The 16,044-nt window shown below is 41.3% G+C and overlaps 1 protein-coding gene across 1 annotated transcript in view; it reads left to right on the plus strand.

Moving 5' to 3' along the window:
• Positions 1–16,044, plus strand: part of Rmnd5a (required for meiotic nuclear division 5 homolog A) — a 49,404-nt gene that overhangs the window by 1,327 nt on the left and 32,033 nt on the right. The window contains exon 3 of the mRNA XM_033765286.1: positions 12,418–12,560. Within this exon, the coding sequence (XP_033621177.1) occupies positions 12,418–12,560 (143 nt within the window). The remainder of the gene's footprint in view (positions 1–12,417; positions 12,561–16,044) is intronic.

Here is a 16,044-nt window from a genome sequence, read left to right on the forward strand (position 1 = left end):
CCGGCCCCTTCTCCCCTTTTCCCCGCCGACCCCCCAAGGCCCCCAGGCCCCGGAGACTTCGGCCCCCTCTTTGAGCCGTATTGACCTGGAGCCTGTGGCGCCCTCGCTCTTCATTCAGAATGAGCGCGAACCCACCCGGAAACGCGGCCCAGAGTCGGGTTCAACGTAGGTGGGGGGCCGATGGGGATGTCCGCGCCACCTGCGAACCGCCGCCTTCCCGGAGCGGGCGCCCCTCGCCCCTTCCCTGTGAGGAGGGGCTCACGGGCCGTAGCTGCGCGGATGACATTGGACTCCGGGGTCCAGTGGTAAGAGGGTCAGTGCGGGAAGCCCCTTGGCCTTCCTCGCCCCAAACCCTTGGTCTGGAGGACTTTCCAGCTCTTTTTGTTTGTTTAAAAGTAGAGTGTTATTCTTAGCTGTTGGTTAGCAAACCAGAGGCTCCTACAACTTCACAATTGGACTGCTGTGTGGGGGAGAAGCTTTTCTGAACTTCTTAGCAGCACCGACCCGATTCCTAGGAAACCAAGCGAACGGAATCCTTCTGTTCCCTTGGTGTAGCCTCTGATGAGACCGAGGAAGCGCAGTTGTAGGACAAATTGTTAATTGCCTTACCTGGTCCAGTTTATACTTGATTCCTTTTCAGAAAAGCGATTTATCTGTAACAAGTGTTTTGTCATGAATTATTTAATCTTGGGCCCTTAGAGCAGATGCAGTACTTTGTCAGAGTTAACTTGTGGAATCCAACTGGGGAGGGGTTTTGTTTGGGGTTTTTAGAACAGCATTAAAGGGCTGTTTGCTTCACATTAAAATAGTAATGTATGATTCCTTTTGAGCAGGAAGTAAAGTCGTCTTTATTAGTGGGTTCATGAGATTGAGGTCTTCCTAGCTTGGGGACTTTATGTAAAGGAGGGCTTGATGGGATTGGGTGTGCCTCTAATTGTGGGGGATGAGATAAAGCCCTGTCCTCTTCTTCATACTTCCAGGCCTTCTTTACCCAGGTGAATTTCAGTTCAGAGCTAGTGCTAGTCCTCGTTGGAGGAGTCTTAGAACTTTTTATTCTGATTTTAGTATTTGTGCTGCCAAAGCCAGCATATTACACCTTCTTACTCTGAACACAGCGCTTTTGAACTCTCAGGAGGAAGAAACCTGCAACCATGGTGGTTGAAATGTTAATATGGAAAAACCATTTTAACTCGAGGAGTTGCAATATAACTACTGCATGGGGAAGGGGAAGCAGACCTTATGGCTGCCTGTGAAAAGAAATTTGAATTGGTGGTGATGATATAGTTGGTGCGGAAGGAGAATTGAGGTGAGGTGGGAGGGAATCCTAGAAAGACTAGTGAATTTGTTTTTGGACTTGTGGGATAAAGTTGAATAGTTTAATGAAGATAGAGTCAAGGATGTGGGAAAACCATCGTCTGAGACTTTTCTGATCTCATTTCTTGGAGGACAATGGCAGGAATCACTTAGGGTGCAAGGAGAAAAATCCTTAAGGTCCAGCTACTGCTAAGTGAACTCCTTTTGGGTAGTGGAAGGCAAAGGCAGAGCGCGCCAGAAACAAGGGGAAGGGTTTGTCACTTGGCTACTTGGAGTCAGTAACGCTCTGTGCTTGCAGTTTTGTGGAGTTGTTAAAACAAGTCAGATTACCTGAGGTCAAGAAGAGAAATACTGTGGAAGGAAACCCTCCCTCCAGTGCAGGGGTTGAAAGCATTCCATCCCTCCCTCTCCTGGAGGAAATCTTTGTCTTGTTTAAGGCTGAACCAGTGGGGGAAGAGGATGAATGGAGGCCCTAGACTTGGAGAGGTAGAAGGATGATTTCTTTTCCCGGGGCCAGGTCACAGATCGAGGGGTTGGATAGATAGGATATGAGATGGAAAATAAAGCACCTTCTGTGATTGAGAGGATATTAGAGGTGTTGTGGTCAGGTTTGTTTTAGGAAATTTTGGGCCAATACCAGCTTGATGAAATGATTGTGAGGAATTGCTGAGGCCAGAGTTTGTTTTAGACCCCTTGGCTTTGTGTAAGTTCATTTCAGAAATTCATGGCCGAGATGGTAGATATGGAGAGGTTAACTAAGGCCTTATATTTTGAATTTGAAAGGATCCAGTAGGCTCTCAAAAAAATGGGATTGTCACTGGGTTGGTGACACATGACTCTAATCCCGGCGCTCTAGGAGGCTGAGGTAGGAGAGAAAGTTCCAGCCCAGCCTGGGCAATTTAGTGACTTAGCATGACCATGTCTCAAAAAAAAAAAAAAAAAAAATGAAGTGGGAATGTAGCTCAGTGTGAAGACTCCGGGTTCTGACCCTAGTACAGCAAAATCAAATAAATGATAAATAAAAGTAGGGCTGTCTAGCAGATATTTAAAAGCTTATGCATACATCTCCTTTTTCTTCTTTACAGTTCTTCATTGTGAGTGATTGAGCTTGTTAGTGTGTACGGTGTAATTTAGCTCTTAAATACAAACTTTCATGTCTCGTTTCTTTCTCATGCTTGTTTTTGAGACATAGGAGGGTTGTGATCTGATGCAGAGGTCTTTAATAACCTCTCTGGATCAGAACACTTATCTCTGTATCCACCATTCTGTCCTGAAAGGTTAGGGCTTGAATACAAGTGTCATTACTTTCTTTTACTTTGTAGATTTGCCAGCTATTAGTGGTTGAAAACAAACCCAAGAGTTTGCTTTCATTATGTATCTCTAGGAAAAAGATGAGTTGCAATGTGCTTTTTCCTTTCTCTGAATAAATCTCTGTTGAGCAGCTGCTGTGTCCTTGGTGCTGAGCTCAGTCCTGAGATGTCCAGGACTTCTGTGAGCCACTGCCTATTGCCTGCAGTGTGAAATAGTCCTTTGTTATTTTTAACACCAACCTCACCTTTCCAGGTTTTTCTGTTCTAATAGGAGGAATATTCATGTTCATCTTGTTATTGACTTTTTCAAGTCAGGTTCATTAATCCTTTATCTCTTTATTCCGATTCTAAATTTCTTAAACTGTCTATAAACTGTTAACTTGTGGGAATATACCTCGAACACTGCTGACATAGGGCCTTGGCTCCCAATAAATGTTAATTGAATCGAAATGTCATAGTTCTCCCTTTTGACTTTTCTAATTTGTCTTCATTTCATTTTGTTAATAAGATATTAACACTTAGCAGAATGGGATGACAAAAAAGTTTTCCCTCTTCTAGCCTTCTTAATGATGCTTAATATTCTTTTGGCTTTTTAAATTTAAATTTTTTTTCAAAGGAACTAATTGAGAATGAATTCTGGAGCATACCTTTGTGAGGCCTGAGTTGTTCTTTTTTTTTTTCAGCTTTAATTGAGTTTATTGGTACATTTTAGGGATACAGTACAGTTACATTCATTGTTGGGATCTTGTACCTCTACATGACGTCTTGGTTCTCATTTTTTCCCCTTGTCCCTGCCCTCCCTTCACCCCCCCTCCCCTTCCCATCTAAAATCACTTTATTTCCATCTTTTCATTATCTCTTATTTTTTTCTTTTCCCTTTTTACCCTTCTCCTACCCATCCCACCTTCCCTATTGAGTTTTCATATAGATACAGTTAGGATCATGTTTCCTAAATGGATTTCTATAATTAGCACCTTTTTTTTTTTTTTTTTTTGGTACTGGAGATCAAACTTGGGACCTTGTTCTTGTGATGCAGAAGGCGGAACCACTGAACTAAATCCCTGGCTCTCCTAAATGGATTTCTATCATACCCCCCCTGCATTAAAACTTGGGCTCTTTTGTTTTCCACTTAATTCTATTAAGATCTCTGTCTGTCTCTCTGTCTCTCTCTCTCTCTCTCTCTCTCTCTCTCTCTCTTTCTTTCTTTCTTTCTTTTTGTGGTACTAGGATTGAATTTAGGACTTTGTACCTGTGAGGCAGGTGGTGATCCAAGATCTCTGCCCCATTTGGCGAAGGTGGAGTTAAGTTTCAATAATTCAGAAAAGTTCAAATGCAATAGATATAATATTTATAAACTTGGATATTTTAATTTTTTTCTGTCTCTGGAGTGTTCATAAAAATGTTAAATCTGGCCATAGCAATTTCTGACTGTTCATGTCTAACAAAATATTCTAGTCTGAAGTTTTCAGGGTTTTTGAAAACCTGAATCATCATCCTGGGTATTGACAATACTTTTTTTGTGGTGCCTCACCATTTTTTTTTTTTTTTTTTTTTTTTTTTTGGTGGTACTGGGGATGGAACTCAGGTCCTTGCGCTTGCGAGGCAGGCCACTGAACCGCTGAGCTAAATCCCTGGCCCTCACCATTTTTTTTTTTGAACATTTTTGATTATGGTGGGTCTCATCACTCATATGCCTGGCCTTTCACATTAGAACTGATTATCTGCCAACTAGCAGACATTTCAGGCTATACCATCCTGCCTGCCCTCTAGCCAGCTATTTGGTTTTTAACAGTGCTATATTTCTTAAACTCTATGTGTGCAGTTGTTTGAGGCCCACCTCCAACCCCCATATCATAAAAATAAGAGGCACATAAAAAAATCAAAAGTATAATTACTATATAGGGATTTTCGAGAAGTCTGCTTGTCAATGTTAATGACATTTGATTGAATTAGATGGGCTAAAGTATTGAGTTACATATACATATAGATACAAAATATAAAATTGTTTTGGAGGCTGTTTGTAAAAGCAAACTATAACTTGAAATTTTATAATTTGTAGCTTCCTGAAAACCTCTTTAACATTTAGGTTTGTTCTACTTTCCTATATTCTAATTTAGGATGCACTTTTTTTTGGTACTGGGGATTGAACTCGGGTACTTGCGCTTGCAAGGCAGGCCACCGAACCGCTGAGCTAAATCCCCGGCCCTAGGATGCACTTTTATGGAACTGCATTGTACATTACAGTTAAAGTGTATTTCACTGCATCTTGGGATAGCTTTCTTTTACAAAGAAACTATAACTCAAAAGTTGGGAGTCAAAACATAAGCCAGTGAAATCTGAGGGTGTGGAGGTGGGGTGTTATTTGGAAAAGAGAAGAAATTTACAATAGAGGTGGGGAGGAGAGACTGGGCTATTTTGTGAACGACTTATTTGAAAATTGGAGGGGGGTGTGTTTTTGTTTGAATACATACAAAGATTCCTTGGGATTCTCTCCTTAGTAATTTCATTGTCAACTAGGAACAATATTCCTAATTTATTTGGTACACAGAACATGATAAGCTGCAGTGTTATTGTGTAGTAGACACTAAACATTCTGCAAGAGTGGGGGATCAGCAAGCGCGGTGTGTGAAGGGGCTGGCTGAGAGGTTGGTACCAGGCAGAGTCTCCAGTGCTGGGCTCAGAATTGAGACTATGTAATTTGTTTTTGTATTTATTTAGTAAATAATTATTGAATACTTCATGTGTACCAGTTATTGTACTAAGTATTGAGGATTAGATGTCATGTTTTCTATCTTTGGTTAATTTTGGGGGAATGATAAAAAAACTGTTTGCAAAATGTGGGGGGGATTTAGCTCTGTGGTGCTGCTGCCTACCTCATAAGCACAAAGGTCCTGAGTTCAATCCTGGTACCAAACAAGCAAACAAACAAAAAAAAAATACAGTAAAGTGTGAAGCTGTGATGAAGTACTGGATGCCAGTGTTTCTGTGAAGCGAATGGGGAAAAATCCTGAAATGGCTGACTTGAGGTCTTAGCTAGCTTTCTTCAATTATAATTTAGTTTTCACGAATGTCTGGTTTTGGAGGAGACCAAGACTATTATAATTTGTAAAAATATCATACTTTAAGCCTGTTTATAAAATAAAAGGTGCTATTCTGTTAAATTGAAAAGAAGTTAGTTTTAACTTTGTTGATTCTTTGCTTGGATTTAACATGCTAATTCTTAACACTTAATCAAGTTGGAAATAAAGTGGCCTTATAATGTAATTGTGGCCTTCAGTGGTGACAACTGCATTTAGTTACCATGCTTGCATATCACATTGGGTCTATGACATTGACAGACAGTGGATATAGGTCTTGTGCTGGGTGAGGTATGACTGCCACACTGGCAAACTGGATGTGATTTAGTTATGGTGAAGATGGTAATAAGAAATGAATCTAATTAGGTTTCTTTCAGAAAATGGTTCTCCCTAAAGCAGGTTGTATTTTCATAGGTCAAAAGAACAGTAGAGCTCTCCCCTTAGGACCTAGAAGTTTGATTTTGTCTCAGTCAGTCATTTAAGTGATTTTCAAACCTGTTTTTTACCTTTGGCTGCTTTCCAAGCAGTCCATTTGAAAGTGCATTAGTTGGAATTCTTTCCTCTGAACAGGGCTTTCCCAGGGTTCTCATTCTGATGCTTGCATGGTACTCTTCTTGGGCTTCTAGATGCAGTCATACATTGCTTAACAGCAGGAGTGTGTTCTGAGAAATGTCATTTGGCGATTTCGTTGTGCAAACATCACAGTGTACCTACAGAAGCCTGGATGGCGTAGCCTCTTGGGAGCCTAGCTATACGGTGAAGGCTGTCATGCATGTGGCCAGTCATTGACTAAACTGTCACTGTGCAGCTCATGACTGTCCCCTGAGGACATTATTTTCCTGGAGACAGTGGAAGCTCTTAGTGTTAATTGATCATGTACACTAATATCATTCATAAAACCAAAAAGAAGAGGACTTTGTAGATGATAAAGGAGATAATAGCAGCACCAAACTCTACGTGTTGCCAGCATTTCCAGTCAGGACATTCCAGATGCCCCCCGTGTACCACAGCATGGCTTTAGCTCTAACCCCTTGTCTAGTCCTTTTTATTTTTTTATTTTTAGTCAAGGTCTTGCTAAATTCCCAGGCTGGGCTTGAACTTGTGTTCCTCTTGCCTCTGCCTCCTGGAGTGCTAGAATTACAGGGGTGTGTAACCACTCCCAGCTCCAGTTTACCTTTTAAAAAGTATTCTGTTAAATGATTTCTTTAATACTCAGTTTTTCACCCAAACCATTTTCTAGTTCCAGAACATTTTTACTCCCTAAAGAAACCCTGTACTCATTATTGGTCACACCTTCTCCATTCCACCCTTCCTCTGCCCCTGCCAACCGTTAATCTCTATCTTTATAGATTTGCTTATAAGAATCACACAATATGTGCTTTTTGTGTCTTGGCTTATGCTCACCCAGTGTTTTCTTTTTTTTGCATTATCGGGGTTTAAACTCAGGACCTTGCACTTGCGAGGCAGGTGGCAGCACCACTGAGCTAAATCCTGACCCAGTGTTTTCAAGATTCAACATGTTGTACTGTTTCTTTTTATGAATGATCTAGTGTGTGCACATTCTGTACCACACTTTGTTTACCCATTCATCATTTGGACATTAGTGTTATTTCAGCTTTTTGGCTATAATGAATGCTACAAACATCCATGCCTCAGTTCATGTGTTTTTATTTCTCTTGCCTGCATACCTAGGAGTAGAATTTCTGGGTTATGTAGTAACTCTGTCCATCTTAGTGGGCTTGAAATAGTACTGTAGTTTTTTTTTGTACTTTAGATTTCTTTTCCTTAATGATGAATGATACTATGCTCATTAGTTATTTGTATATCTAATTTGGGAAAATACATGTTGAAATACTTTGCCCTTTTGTTTGTTTTTGGTGCTACCAGGGATTGAACCCAGGGCCCTTGCCTGGAGCTAAATAAATCCCCAGCCCTTTTTTTTGCTTGGAGACAGGATTTGGGTAGATTGCTAAATTGCCTACAGCTGGAATTTGGAGTCCTCCTGCCTCAGTTTCTAGGTGCTGGGATTACAGGCATGACCACACCTAGTTTGTCTGATTTTTGAGACAGGGTCTAGCTAGTATGATAGCCTCAGCTGGCCCTGAAGCCTGCATCCTTTTACTTCAGTCTCCCATGTGGTGGCATTACGGGCCTCTGCCACTGTGACAGGCTTCCTTTATCTTTGTTTTATTTTATTTATTTATTTAGGTTTTTTGAGACAGGGTCTCACTATGTAGTTGAGTTGAGACTGAATTGGAACTCACTATGTAGCCCAGGCTGGTCTCGAACTCATAGTGATCCTCCTGCCTCAGCCTCCCGAGTGCTAGGATTACAAGTGTGCGCCACCATGCCTGGCTTTTTATCTTTGTTTTATTCCCTTTTTTTGTTGTTGTTTTTTTGTCTATTTTGGGGACTGAATCCGGGGAATGCAATGTTAACTCCTCTCTAGTGCTTTTTATTTTTTATTTCAAGACAAGGTCTTAAGTTGTCTAGCCTGCCCTCAAATTTACAATCCTCTTGCCTCAGCTTCTGGGGTAACTGGAATCACAGGTGTGTGGAACCACACCTGCCCTAAGAATATATTCTGGATGTATGACTTGTAAACATTTTTCTCCCATTCTGTGAATTCTTTTACTTTTTTTTTAGTGTTTTGGAATAATAAGTATTTTAAATTTTGACAAAGTCCAACTTAACTACTTTGCAGGGAGGGTCTGCTTGTAAGGTCATATTTAAGAAACCATCAACTAATCCAGGGCCAATGATGCACCTTTTCTTACAAGAATCAGGTAGTTTGAGCTCTTATATTTAGGTCTTACTCTATTTCGAGTTCCTTTTTATTTGAGATTGATTTTTTTTTTTTTTTTTTTTTTTTTTTTTTTTGGGTTTAATCTTTTTTTTTTTTTTTTTTTTTTTTTTTTTTGGTGCTAGGGATTGAACTCAGGATCTTCTGCTTGGAGGCAGGTGGTGGAACCACTGAGCTAAATCCCTAGGCCTGTGATCGATTCTTTTGCATGTAGGTATCTTGTGGAGCTGGCACCATTTGCAGAACATGGCTCTCTTTTTAATTGTTCCTTCTCCTTTATTTTACCATCAAGTATCTTGCATGTTTGTAGGCACTATTACTGTAAGACTGTGGAGTGTGCAATTTGCACCAAGAACCTTGCCTTCTCTTGAAGGCTTATGTTCATTTGAGACTGATGAGGGCATATATACACGAAACTGTTAAATGGTACGTATTTAAGTGTTAGAGGAGTCGTGGAGAGGATGGAAGTTACCAGGAATTCAGAACTGGAAGTAATCTGTGGGCAGAGAGGTTCCTAAGGGAGGTGGGCCCATTGAGGTTAGGTAAGGCTTAGCACAGGGTGGGAACGTGCCTAATACAGCTACTGAAGCAGTCTTGTTCCTGCATGAGTGGCACACCTGTTAGACAAATTTAACATACCAAATCTCCCCTTAGCCTAAATTGTACTATTAGAAGTTAGAATAACCTGAAATAAATTTTGTGTGGTTGTATTTAGAGACAAGGGCAGTTTGTTTCTTAGCTACCTCATGTTGAATTGGGTACCTTAAAGATACCAACTTTTTTTTATTTATCTTTTTTACTTCTTCTAGTGGTTGTTGGCCCAGATTTACTGTATTCCCTCTTCATAGTCCCCGTGACCTTCTTAGGATTTCTTTTATTTCAAATCGGAGCTTGCTATGTTACCCAGATATGTCTCAAACTCCTGGGGCTTCAAACAGCTCTGCTTTAGCCTCCTGAATAGTTGGGAATACAGACCTGTGCCGACACATCCAACTTCTTAAGATTTGTTTTCTTGATAACTTTAGAGATCACTGGTGATTTCCACTTTTTAGTCCAGTGACTAGGTTTTATTTAGTTCATTTCTCATTTGACTTAGTGCATTTAACACAATTAGTTATTCCTGACAACCTGCTGTTCTCTCTTGGCTTTCTGAGACAAGGTCGCTATATGGTGCAGACCACCTCCTTCCTGGGCCTCCTGAGTGTGTGCCACCACACCCAGCTTGTTAGTTGTCTTTTCCAGCTGCACTTCAACTCTATGCTGCCAACTCTTTTTAGTTCTGTTTTGTCTCATGGTCAAGAATCATTTGTGTGTATGTGTCTCATGGATTTGTGATTCAGATTTGTGTGTAGCACCGACGTTCCTCTAGAACTCCAGACTTACAATCTTCAGCTGACTACGCACATTTGCCTTGGGGTGCCTACTTAACATCTCAAGTTTAGCAAATCCAAATTGATTATATCTTTCTCAGCCCCTCAGACTTACGCAGCCTTTTTTTCATCTTAATGGGAGACAATTTCAAATCTTTGTAGTTGGATTAGGCAATAAACATTGGAGACATGAGTCCCTCTCTTCCCTCATATGCAGGCAGGAAGTCCTAAACCAGGGTGCCACCAGCTCCCAGATTGCTACCACAGCCTCCTCCTGCTTTAACCTACTGCTCCTGCACTTGCCCTCCTATCCTGGAGGGACTGTGTTAAAACCTTATGTCACTTGGTTCACTCCCTGTGCTCAGAACATTGCCGTGGGTCTCCCTTTCACCCACCATAAAATCTGAAGACTTTACAGTGCCAAAAAATCCCTATAGAAATAGGACCTCTGTTGTCTCTTGAACCTGCTCTCTTGATGTTTTCCTTCTCCAGAAACCTACTTTATATACTCTGGCTGGCCACTTTACTGTCTGAATAATCTAGGTGTGTAGCAGTTGTGTCCTCTCTTCCCGGAATGCATTCTTCCAAGATAGCCCCATGGCTAATTCCTTCCCTGCTTTGGATCCTGAACTCAAGTCCTTTACCTAGGAGGTCTGCCGTGTCCATCCAGCCTGTTTCGGTAATTGGTTGAGCCCACAGCCCTCAGCCTCTTTTACTTTGTCGTCCCTTCGCCCCAGCATGCAGCATCTTTTATCATACCCTTGACTTATGAACTCAATTCATTCCCAGGGGCAGTTGTAACTCAAGCTGGTCGATTGAAGGCTCAGGCTCCTTCCTCTACACAAAGTCTTTCTCCTGTACACAGGCAGATTTCAGTGTCCTTAGAGAGACATTGGCCCAGGATTTCTCAGTAGTAGTACACAGTAGTAGTAAAGGATGCTACAGTTTTCCTTTTAGAACTATTAAGGGTTAAATATTCTAGGACTCTTAAGGGTATCTGAGATTATCTGGAAGCACAAGCGGCTGGCATCCGGTTCATAACTCAACACTTTGTAAGTTAAAATTAAAATTCTAGTCGTAACCCAAGTTGTTTGTATGTCAGTTGTAACTTGAGGGTCCACTGTTCTGTATAAGTTACTTATTTGTTGTTATGGCTAGCATTAGAAGAGATTTTTAGTAATTGTTTCACTGCAAAAATCCCAGAAGACAGGAATTTTTGGTTATTCCGTTTCACTGCTATCCCTGTCACATAGTACATATTTATTGAGTACTCCTAGGTCCCCAACAATTGAATCCGTAATTTTGAGGATAGGAGTCCAACTATCAATGACTTTAACCAGGCGAGCTGGTGACTCAGATGTAAATTCGAGTTAAAGAAGCATTGCTATGAATATTGATTAGGATTTTGGAAACCATCCTCTTGCTTCCTGGTAGTGATAAATTGGTACAGATAATGGGTAAATACTGGAACTGGATTTGATATCTCTCCCCCTCCCCCTCCCCTCCCCTACCCCTTTTCCTGCTGGATGAACCCTTTGGAAGAAGGTAGCACAGGGAGAGGGGATATAAACCATAGTAACCGTCAATGGATTTATTATGAGTCAGGGGTCCCAAGATCACCTTTGGGTCCCAGCATGTCACCAAGAGGATCTTAACAATTCAGTATATTGTCAGAAGATTTATTATAGCAAAAAGATACAGAGAGAAAAGGGTCACAGGCCAAAGTCCAGAGGAAACCAGGAGAAATGTTCCAAGGGTTCTCTTCCAGTGGAGTACACAGAACATGTTTAATTCCTCCAGCAACAAGTTGTGACAAGTAGAAGCTCATTAAGGGCTGGTCATGCTGGCACCTTTTGCCTAGACCAGAGTTTCAGATTCCTGAAAGCAAGTGTTCGCCATGAGTCACATTGTACAACAGTTTAGGTATAGTGAGCTAGTCTTTTTTTTTTTTGGTAGAAGATAACTGGGGATGGAACATGGGGTCTTTGGCCTTGAACTTGTGATCCTCCTGTCTCACCTTCCCAGAGTGTTGGGATTTGGGGCACATCCTGAGACACCTGAGCTGTTCTTATCAGTTAGAGCTAAATTCAGAGGCCACCAGTGGCCAGCTTGGTGTGCAGAACTTTCTAAGGATTGCAGTGTCAGGCCTGCTGTGTTAATGCTTTTTTGTATATCATTGTATCTAAAGAAGTTTGCTTGGTGGTTCTTCAGTTATTTATATGGAATGTTAAAATTAGTTAAAAGTTCTGGAAAATAGTTAATTAGTTCTGGAAAATAGTTCACAATGTTCACAGTTTGTGCTGTTTTTTAAATTACAAAATTTATTTCATGCCAAAGTTTTCTTATTTCCAAAATTAAGATACTTTCTTAGGATTCACTTGAAAAAATAACATCTATGAATGTGACCATCTGCTTCAAAGCAGATACTGGGTTGTTGTTTTTGTTTCTTCTTTTCTTCTTTCACTTTCTTCTATCTTTCATGTTCCTGAGAAACTTGCCATCTTTAGTTGAGTAACCAATCCTTCTTTCTTTGTTTTTAATAGGCCAAGATGCTGAATTATCAGGGACACTTTCACTTGTTTTGACACAGTGCTGTAAAAGAATAAAGGATACTGTTCAAAAATTGGCATCAGACCACAAAGACATCCACAGCAGTGTTTCTCGGGTTGGAAAAGCCATCGATAAGGTATAGTATTGAAGGAAGTGATTTGTGTCTTTTAGCATCCTTCTCCACTTGGCAGTACTTTAATAACATTAGCTGTTTCAAATTATCCTGCTAGTCCTCTTTTTCTTTTTAGCTTTTATTTATCTATGTATTTATATACAACTCCCTCTTTTTCTTTTGAAAACTTTGACAGCTCTAGTTTTCCTGGGTTACTCTTATTAAAGTTCTCTGTTGGTATTATTTAAAAAACAAGAAACAAAACCAAAAATGCTGTCCTTACATAGCTTTGTTCCTTATCTCTTTGCTTATGACTAGAGCCCTGAGAAATTTTAACCAGTATGTGGGAGTTTGTTTATAGGAGTAACTTTTCTTAACTTCCTGAGTAACTCCTGGCTGCTGACTTTGTTAAGGGGTGATTGAAACAACCACCTTGGGACTGTCGTCTCTCTTGCCTCATCCTGTGTCTTGTCCGCTGTGGGCATGCTAGTTGCTTTTCTTCAGCACTGCCTCCTGTGTGAGTGAGTGAGTGAGTTACTTGGTAGCCAGCAAAGCTAGTTCCTTTTGTTGAATTATTTTGTGTGATATTTCTTGAGTAAGCAATTTTTTTGGCTCATAAGCAGCTGTCATTTTTACCACTAGGCCAGTTTTGCCCATGAAGTTCATTGTCCTCATGGGACCTAAGTGCCCAAGGTTGTTCTCTGGTAACACTACTTCCTTGAGCCTTTGGGGAGGTTGTGATTGGTCATGGACATTTCTGTTCACCCGGAAAAAACATCTGGGAGGGCAGAACCAGTGTCTGAGGAGAGCTCTTTGTAGCAATGGCATTTCTAAATGCTTAGTCCTATGTGTTGCCTCATCTATGTGCACAGCAGTGATGGCTATAAGAGATGACAGAAGCTCCTTGAACTGCAAGAGTGAGGCTAATGCATGGGTTGGCCTAGCTGTTAGGAGTTATCTTAGAAAACAGTACTATAGTTTTAGAAGGCTGGCCTCGAGGCTAAGTCAGAACTGCTTCTAAGGAGATCCTGTTTACTGGTACATATGTTACAATAGGACTAGTGGCGGGGGCTCTGGGACTTGTTTGGCCATGACTTACAGAAGTGTTAGTGGCATTTCAGTGAGCTGTCACTACTTCCATACTAGTATGAAGGCTTCGACACAGCAAAAGAGGTCAGAGAGTGGTGTTGACAGCAGCAGGGTTCCAGCCTCAATGGGCCTGTGCTGGCTATTGCCAGCAAATCTGGGAAGGCAGTGAGTATTCTCAGAAACAACTTCAAAACTGTGAAGCCTGTTTGGTAGCTCCAAGGCAGTGAACACAGCTTTGGAAGTAAGTTAGGGATGAGACCATTTCAGGACTGTGGTACTGGAAGCCTTCAGTTAGTAGTCCCTGAAAGGGCTGTTCATAAGATTCAGCTTCAGGACCATGGGAGTACTGATGGGGCACTTTAGAGATGGTCTTAATTCACTTGTGGTTAAGGAACCCTCAGTTCTCTGGAGTAGTAACTACTGGTGGTATTTAAGAAGCTTTCAGACCATGATCAAGGTATCTAGTGATTCTGATAGCTCACAGTTGGTTTTGGGGGAAATAGCAACTACCAGGCTGGCTGCTTGCGATTATGGCAGAGGGACATCCTCCGGACAGGGAACTGGAGAGTGCCAAGACAGTGAGAAGACAGTGCTTCCAATGTAGCCATTCAGAATGTATTGGGGGAAAGAACCCTGGTTCTTTGAATAAATGCGAATGCTCTCAATAACCATACCCCAAGTGTGGGCTATGGGCCAGCTGGATTAGGAATAGCTGGGCGAGTAATTCACTAGCTGTCCATTGTGCCAGTAGTAGAGTGTGACCATTTTCCCCTATTTCCTGCTTGATGTCTGTTGTCATGTCATAATTATTGTTAAAACCCTCTTTTCCCCTTTCTTCCCCATTGGTGCCTGACTTGCTGAGCAGGTCTTCTTCAGACCTAGCAGGTCTTTACAGATATTCCTACAGGTCATCAGATATCTTGACTTGTATTTATTTATTTATTTATTTATTTTTGGTTTTTTGAGACAGGGTTTCACTATGTAGTTGAGACTGACCTGGAACTCGCTATGTAGCCCAGGCTGGTCTCAATTCAGCAATCCTCCTGCCTCAGCCTCCCAAGTGCTGGGATTACAGGCATGTGCCACCACGCCCGGCCAGATATCTTGACTTTGAGACAAAGCATTTAGATGTATTTGATGTCAAAAATGGAACTGTCTCTTTGGATATATCAAGAGAATACATTTATAGTAAATAATCTACATTCTGACTTTGAGGGGATGGGCTGTTTGAGTTGAATGTTTCTAATTATATTTTAAAATTCTTACTCAAGATTCTAGGTGACCTGGATTCTTCTCATCATATGAAACTATGTTATTTAGCTGATACTGATAAGTATGTGTTGGATTGTAGTCCAGAGCCACAGGGGAAAGCCTGGATCTTTTAGCCCAGTTAGGCTAACATCTTTTTCCATGCTTTGGGCATCTGCTTTCTTTAGCTGAAGAGGAAGCAATGCCTAGAGGCTATCTAGACATTGTAAACAGGCTTCTCTTGTATATGAGGGATTCTGTGTAGGCTCTTGTCACATTAGAGTCGGTTGATTTAAGTCCTCCACTTTTTTTGTTTTTTTGGTACTGGGGATAGAACTCGGGTCCTTGAGCTTGCAAGGCAGGCCACCGAACTGCTGAGCTAAATCCCCAGGCCCTATGTCCTCCACTTTTTAACTTGAATCTGGTAAATTGTGTAAGCTCTGGGCAGCTTGTTGTAAAGCTGGGTGGACTCATAAATTGGTGTTGAGCAAACAGGATCAGGCTGAAGCCTCTGTGGCTTCACTGTGGTTTGTAGGTACCACAACAGAGGCCTGTGTAATAGACTGGAATGCTGTCTAGCAGCTTGTGAGTGCCATTTGATGGATTCGTCCTTCTGTCCTCACAGGATGATAGTCAGAGAAGCCAGTCGCTCTTTTATGAGCAGTGGTTTTTTTTTCCCCCCAAAGTATATTGACAATAGCGAGTCTAAAGTGAAATTTAGCTTTTAAACCCTACCTGTGACCAGGAAGCTATGAGTATTTGTGCAGATTAAGAGTAAGGATTTGTAACAGCATATGAGGAAAAAAATGTGGCCCTTTCAGAGGGCAAAAGAAGATTAAGAAAGGACCAGTTGATAGCCGGGTGTGGTGGTACACATTGTAATCACAGCACTGTGGTCATGAGGCAGGAGGGTACTGAGTTCAAGGCCAGCCTGGACTACATAGGAAGACCTGTCTGAACTCCTGCCCCACAACAAAAGGATCACTCAGGTAGTCATTATATGCATACATTAGGTGTATACAGACTACTTGTGCATGAACAGGACATAGGACATTCCAGTTGATCAGTCACCTTTGTGTTACCATCACCTCCTTTCTCAGAAAACTCTTGAGGGGAGTGGGTATTTTTATCCTGAATGACCTTTTTTTTTTTTTTTTTTTTTTTTTTTTTT

This window comes from Fukomys damarensis, unplaced genomic scaffold, assembly GCF_012274545.1.
Source record: "Fukomys damarensis isolate Sample0158 unplaced genomic scaffold, DMR_v1.0_HiC HiC_scaffold_2, whole genome shotgun sequence".
Classification (NCBI taxonomy): Eukaryota; Metazoa; Chordata; class Mammalia; order Rodentia; family Bathyergidae; genus Fukomys; species Fukomys damarensis.